The 6807-nt window shown below is 52.2% G+C and overlaps 4 protein-coding genes across 4 annotated transcripts; 2 read left to right on the forward strand and 2 right to left on the reverse strand.

Moving 5' to 3' along the window:
* Positions 1–229: 229 nt before the first annotated feature.
* On the reverse strand, positions 230–1125 carry GNI_171700 (hypothetical protein; the record flags this gene model as incomplete). The annotated part of the gene is made up of 2 exons (XM_011135023.1): positions 230–325; positions 499–1125. 2 exons carry the CDS (start codon positions 1123–1125, stop codon positions 230–232), a joined length of 723 nt encoding a protein of 240 aa, XP_011133325.1.
* An 825-nt stretch (positions 1126–1950) lies between these two features.
* GNI_171710 (putative AAA family ATPase) lies at positions 1951–3018 on the forward strand (the record flags this gene model as incomplete). Its single annotated transcript, XM_011135024.1, has 1 exon — positions 1951–3018. One exon carries the CDS (start codon positions 1951–1953, stop codon positions 3016–3018), a length of 1068 nt encoding a protein of 355 aa, XP_011133326.1.
* A 421-nt stretch (positions 3019–3439) lies between these two features.
* Positions 3440–4740, reverse strand: GNI_171720 (putative Arf GTPase activator; the record flags this gene model as incomplete). The annotated part of the gene is made up of 3 exons (XM_011135025.1): positions 3440–4036; positions 4123–4402; positions 4631–4740. 3 exons carry the CDS (start codon positions 4738–4740, stop codon positions 3440–3442), a joined length of 987 nt encoding a protein of 328 aa, XP_011133327.1.
* A 14-nt stretch (positions 4741–4754) lies between these two features.
* Positions 4755–6774, forward strand: GNI_171730 (hypothetical protein; the record flags this gene model as incomplete). The annotated part of the gene is made up of 2 exons (XM_011135026.1): positions 4755–5042; positions 5217–6774. Coding segments are annotated over 2 exons (1846 nt in total), but the record flags the coding sequence as incomplete, so codon positions are not given.
* Between the last annotated feature and the right edge of the window lie 33 nt (positions 6775–6807).

The following is a 6807-nucleotide window of genomic DNA, read 5'->3' on the forward strand; positions in this document are numbered from 1 at the left end:
GGCTTGGTCGTAGTCGTCGTCGGCTTGGTCGTAGTCGTCGTTGGCTTGGTCGTAGTCGTCGTTCGGCTTGGTCGTAGTCGTAGTCGGCTTGGTCGTAGTCGTAGTCGGCTTGGTCGTAGTCGTAGTCGGCTTGGTCGTAGTCGTCGTCGGCTCGGTCGTAGTCGTCGTCGGCTCGGTCGTAGTCGTCGTTGGCTTAGTCGTGGTTGTAGTCGGCTTGGTCGTAGTCGGCTTAGTCGTGGTTGTGGTCGGCTTGGGCGTGGTTGTAGTCGGCTTGGGCGTGGTAGTTGTGACGTCCGAGTGGGGGTCGCAGGAGTCTCGTTGATCGCTGCAATGTTTCCAGCCACTCAAGTGGTTGTCGCTAGCCCACACGCAGCGCGTCGTATCGTTGCACTTGAGGCAGTCGTAGAGGTTTTTGCAGGAGTATTCCATCTGGGTGTTGCAGTAATTGGAGTTGAGACCCTTGCCGCCGGGGAAGACGGTCTCGAGTGGGCTGGCCACTTGGTCGGCGTTCTTGAGAATGCAGCGGCCGACCCGGTCGTAGCTGCTGCTTTGTCCGAAGCTGGTTGAGGTGTATGAGAAGCGGACGCAATCGGCATCTTCCTGGCAGATGCTTTGGCAGTGCGCGGCGGAAATGACGTCGTCCTGGAAGGCGTAGCCGGCAAGATTATCGGGCTCGGAGTATCCGTAAATCCAGTTGTTGAAGCAAGTGCCGCTGCTGGTGGTATGCCCGTTGGCGACTTCGAGCGTCTCTACGCCACAGCGTGAGGCAAAGGAAGCGTCGTTCTTGGGGTCGGCGCCGCCGCCTTGGATGCTTTGGCACTGCGTTTGACAGTCAGTATTCGAGAGCGAAGCATCGAGCGCTACCACGTCGTCGCAGTTGACTTTGGCGCCACCGGAGGCGGCGAGGCAGTGCTCCGTGCCCAGGGATCCCTGGATGGACCAGTCGTCACAACAGGTCTCGAGATCCTGGAAGCAACTATACCAGTTCCCATTTACCACACATTGCGAATCGCGCACATCCGGACATTCACCGCATACGCCCGTAGACGGGTCCGGAGCATAGGGACAGCTGCCGGCTGCAGTTGCCGCAAATAGTCCAATTAACTGGTAAGTCTGAAGTCTCATCGCGCGTCACAAAATGTGCAGTGCATGCGATTTTCCGTTCCTACACGGGTAGGCAATCCACACGGCCCGGGCGGGCCGCACGCAGGCGCCGCAACACCGCCGCGCCCGAAGCGAGTGTGCCAACCAACGAAATGCTGACTTAGGAATAAAACTTATTTCGGAATCACATTAAAACTTCGAACCACCTTGGTTGGCATTCCTCTCAATCTCGCGCTAAAATTCAATTTTCCCTACCCCTTCATCTGTGCTATTGCTGTCACCGGCGTCGTGCCTTTAGTCATGCATTTAGTAGTCTCGGGTGCCTCCTTGGCGGAAGCGCTGTTTTATTAAGCCATTTCGCGCGCAATCTGCCTTAGCACACACGTGTGCTGGATGAACGCAGCCAGTGGCTACCCCCACCAGCTTAAGCAAAGAAGGATTGACGACAATTCTCCTGCATCCTCGGCCCCTGGCGCTTCCCGCTCGAGCCAGATCACACTAGAATCTCTGCAATTCCTCGTGTCCAGTAGCTATAAACGAGAAAAGCCGAAGTCCGGACAAGTTCGCATTTTAGGCAGGAACGAACAGGAATCCGAACAGCAGAAAATCGCACCGCGCAGTACCGCCGAGTCGCAACGGCCGGGTGCAAAGAAGCTGGAGCCTTTCCAAGCGGCGTCCTCCTTGATCGATACGGCGGTGGTGGCTGCAATGCAGCACAATCATGTCCACAGCCGGCCGTTGCCCGCCCCCCCCAAGCCCGAGCAGGTGGATTTGGTACGGCGAAGAGATGATGTCGATTTTAAGAACTCTCGAATTCTCAACAGGGCATCGTCACGCATCCCGGTCATGTCTCCGGGAGCAGCCGCGAAGTCTGACTTGGATCCAAGTGCCAAACAGGGAGCGTCAGACGTGAATCTGCCGCCTGAGGTGGAGGCAATTTCTCGGGAGTGCCCAGATATTAGCAAAGAGCATCTCCAGCGGATTGCGGGCACCGTGGTAACCATAAAGAACGAGGTGGTGATTGCGGGGCTGGAAGCGGTTAAGGATGTGATTATGAGCAAGATTGTGCGCCCGATACTGCGTCCAGACCTCCACAAAGGCTTGTATCGGGCCGTGTCCGGGATTTTGTTCTTTGGCCCGCCTGGCACAGGCAAAACCAGTCTGGCCAAGTGGATCGCTTACCAGGCGAAAGCCACTTTCTTCTGCGTGACACCTAGTGTGTTAGTATCCATGTTCCAAGGCGAGTCCGAGTCCCTGATTAAGTGCTTGTTCGTCATGGCAGAACGTTTGTCCCCCGCCATCATTTTCTTTGACGAGATTGATGGGTTCATCGGCAAGCGGTCTTTGAAGGAAGAAGAGAGCACACTCCGGATGAAGAACCAGTTGCTCCAAGCCATGGACGGACTGTGTACCCAGGAAGCCGCCACGGTCATAGTCATCGGCGCGACTAACAGGCCGGACGCGCTGGATGATGCAGCCCTGAGGCGACTGCAGAAGCGCATCTACATCCCACTGCCTGACGACCTAGCTATCTATCACCAAATCAAAAATACATTGATCAAACACGCCCAAGACCTTGAAATCTGCCGCTGCGATACGGCTTGCCGTGAGGCTATAGCTCACACCTGCGTGCTCCTCAATTATGATTTTGAATCGCTCCGAACCGTTCTCATTCCCCGCGTTAAAGGTTTTAATGGGAGTGATATTCGAGCACTGTGTGTCAAAGCGGCCGAAATCCTGTACCAGAACGTGCTGTTCAGCTTCGATGGTGACCTCGATAAGGTTCCAAATCCGTCGGCATTCGGCCTCCCAACCATTGACCATTTCCAGAAAGCGCTTTCGACAGTCAGACCCTCAACCACTCTTGACTCAACCACGCTGAACCAGTGGGCATCAGATTTTGCGTGCTTCTGAACTGCTCCGACGGAAGCACAAGACATTCGGCTCTCTCCTCCATAGCATGAAATGCTCCCAACCAATTGACATTTTGAGGCCCAGCCCCCACCATTCCGATTCTTGTAACAGCGATGTCGGCCTCGACTTAACTAGCTTAACATAATTTCTGTACACAGGCAACGGCAATCGAACAAACCGATAAGTATATCCATCATCACCTGCAATTAAAGTATTTCGGTGGATCAAGATGAGTTCGAGCCAGCATACCTTCAAAACGCTCCCCGTACATGATGCGATCTGAATAATTCAAGATTGGCTTTATGGCTGGCATTTTTGAAGCTCAGAAGCTTGTTTTTGCGAAGAGCGCACGTGTGTGCACACGATTTCAATCGAGATTTTGCAACCGGCAAATACAAGGGTGCAGCGATTCTAATGGATATTAGGGTTGAAAAGCATTATTGGAAAAATTCTGCCCTGAGACACGTGAGAACCAGTCCGCAGCCTCACGAAAAGCACCCTGAGCAAATACAGCGACTTCGGATGCTTTTTGTACGGCGTTCTCCCTTAAGATAGCTAACCGAGTTGAGAGCTCGTCGTCCGCAGGATTGTCGCCCCCACCAAATAGTGCGTCACTCGATATGGCTTGAGCATTTTTGAATTTGGAGAGAGGCGCTCCGTCATCCTCACTCCCATTATCTCGCACCACGTCCGTGGTGGACTTGGTTACAGTTACTTGGGGAACTGCGAATCGCTTTGGAGGCTCCTGCGTGCTGGTTTTCTTAACTCCCGCTTCAAATGCGTTATCAAAATCGAAGTCGAAATCGTCCACAGCGGCTGCTTTAGGTTTCGCAACCCTCATAACACTATCCGTCAGGTCAGTAGCGGCAGGTTTAGCGACCACAATCTCCTCGTCCCCACTCGCATCACTCAAGAAACCGCTGTCATCGTCCGAATCATCTACACGCTGATCTACAGCGTGTATTTTAGTCGTTACCAGATCGGGAAAGTGGTTTTTCATCATCTCAGCTGTAGCAGCCTACCGGGGAAACACGGTTAATGGGGAAGTTGTGGGCGCGAAGGTACAGCGAGTTGCCGCCTGTATTTGGTGCCGCCTGATCTTACATCTAATTGTATTCTGTATCTTTCTGCGGCCTTTGATCGGTAGTCCACAGGTTTATCATCTAGTCCCATGCCTAATTCCGAGAAGAATGTCTTTGCTTTAAGATTGCCTCCTAAATATACACGCACCGCCTCCTCCACCTTGATTGTATCCAAGGTTATAGATCTAACGAAGGATATCTTGGAACCAAGATTACGATGGTGACCACTACAGGCCAGACAAAGAAATATGCCGTAAGAGGTACTGATCCAAGTAGGGTTTCTCCCACCACAGTCAAAACATCTACATAGACAGATCCTACCTAGGTCTCTCGGGCCTCTCAAATCGGTCTCGATCAACCGCCTCCAACCGGTTACGATCAACCGCCCCCAACCGGTTACGATCAACGCCCCAACAACGTCAAACTGGGACAGGATCAATCCGCCGATTTGAAACCCGGGCATGACAATGACGCTCGCACTGGGGAAAGGGTCGTGCCAGGATTCATGTGCAGCTTACGCTCGTACTTACATTCTGTTAGATGGGTTCTGATGCTTCAACTGGTTGAAGAAATCATCCCTTTGTTTGTCACTAATTAGTCCTTTTGAATCTGGCTGCAGGAGGAGTGGTAGGGACTCCATGAAAAATTAAAAAAATGCTGGAATCAGTGGACTCGATACTTGACCCCAATGTAAATGATTACATCGAGGAATATATAGAGGAGTTACTCGGTGACCGTGACGAAGACGATCGGGTGCCTTTGGACGTAACGTATGGAATGGAGGTTGATGCAATTAACGTTATAGTTAATACTTTTGAAGGTCTCATTGCGATTTCGGAAACGATTGCGGACTGGTCTTTGGAGTTAACCGACTGTTTGAAAATTCTAAATGAACAAGAAGGGGAGGATATCTTTTCAAAGAAAGCTAGTGGCGAGGATTATGTAATTACCACAATTCACCTGTTGGCTTAAAATGCGTTTGCATCAGATATGTTTGCATCGCACGCGTTTGCATCGCACGCGTTTGCATCAAAAATGTTGGCATCGAATATGTTGGCTTAAAATGCGTTTGTACCTTTGGTACTTGTGCCTGCTGCTTGATATGATGTTCTGTAGATTGTAGAAGCTCTTGGTCAAATATTGGTGAAGGAGTTTCGGCCGGAACCGCTGAATGCGTTATTTGAGAATCCTTTTGAGTGGCGCCCGCCAGATTTTTATTGGGATTTACTTAAGAATGAGATAATTGTAGATGCAATTAAAAGCATATACCAGAAGCACCCTAGTTGTGAGTTTATTAATGCTTTCTTACAGGATTATTCGGAGAATCCTAACTTGAAATCGAAGCTTTCGGATATTACGGCGCACTATTACATCTTTGTGAAGGCGTTCAAGACTTTGGTTGAAGATTATCTGAAAGACGGTAGTTTGGAGGCAGAAACAAAACGGTCTTCGAGCGACTTGGCAGGAATGGGTTTGTGGGCCGGTGACTGGGCCAACGACCTTACGAACAAGATTATTAAGTTGGTCTGTCATGCGGAGAATAGTTATATATACGGCCAAGCCCTGCTGCATTTCATTCCCTATCACGACCCCCATTTCTTGAGCTGCAAACGACTGAGTCAGCTGTGCTACCGGTACCTGATCCAGGAACGCGGCGAAAGCACTTGTGCAAATATTATGCTTCTCTGCACACCCTTGTACAGCTACCCTCAGCTTACCAAGTACCTCTCCCTCCTCACGCAACCACTCAGCCACAGACATACCCAGCCCACTCACGATCGCCACTACGACGAGAGCAGCACCACTCCACAAATGCGGTACCGGCCCCCTGTCGACCCGCAGGTCAAATTGGACCCAGCGGTGCTCAAGCAGTTCACTCGCACCCTCAACCGCATACTGCGCCGCTTCCGGAGACACAAGACGCTTCTGCTCTTCCACGACACCCAGCCCTGTCGCGAAGCAGTCAGCAATCCAGCGACAGACCTCCTGGGGGATGAAGAAGGGGCGATTCAAGAGGAGCCAGACCTCTGGGAGCAAGACCTCCTGCCAGCTTACGAAGAACCGGCTCTCGAGGCAGCGGCCTACGAGGGAGCGGCTTACGAGGGATCGGCTTACACGGGAGTGGCTTACGAGGGAGCGGCATACGTGGCTTACGAAGGAGGACCCAATGCGGATCTGGCTGGTGATCGGACGGATGGGGGCCAGATGGCTGGGGAGGACCCTTCTGCGATGCCGCCCACGTTGCCGATGGCGTATGGCGGGGGTGACTTGGAGAAGAACGTGGTGGAGGACGTGGAGTGGGCGGTGGAGGCGGAGGTGCGGCATAAGCAGCCTTTGAGCGTGTTTTGGAATCTGCCTTCAGCTTCTCAGGCGGGGGACGAGGAGTTGATAGAGGAGGATTTGCAGGACGAGAAGGACCGGCGTGGACAGACGAAGTTGAACTTGCCACCGATGGAGTCGATTCGCGAGACGATGCTGTTGAACTATTTGTGGAAAGAGTTGATTTCAGGTGGGAAGAGCGGAATGGACGGCGGCTTATCGTGTGTGAGTACGAAAGATCGTGGCCGGCGATTGTCCGCCCAATTTTGTGGCGGAGAAGCACATACTCTCATCGAGTTGATACTGCTGCTTACGGTTTATTGTGAGTACGAGCTGGTCGTCATGCATCTCCAGAGTGAAGAACTTGAATGCCGTGGGAACATGACAC

This window comes from Gregarina niphandrodes, assembly GCF_000223845.1.
Source record: "Gregarina niphandrodes unplaced genomic scaffold scaffold00059, whole genome shotgun sequence".
Lineage (NCBI taxonomy): Eukaryota > Apicomplexa > Conoidasida > Eugregarinorida > Gregarinidae > Gregarina > Gregarina niphandrodes.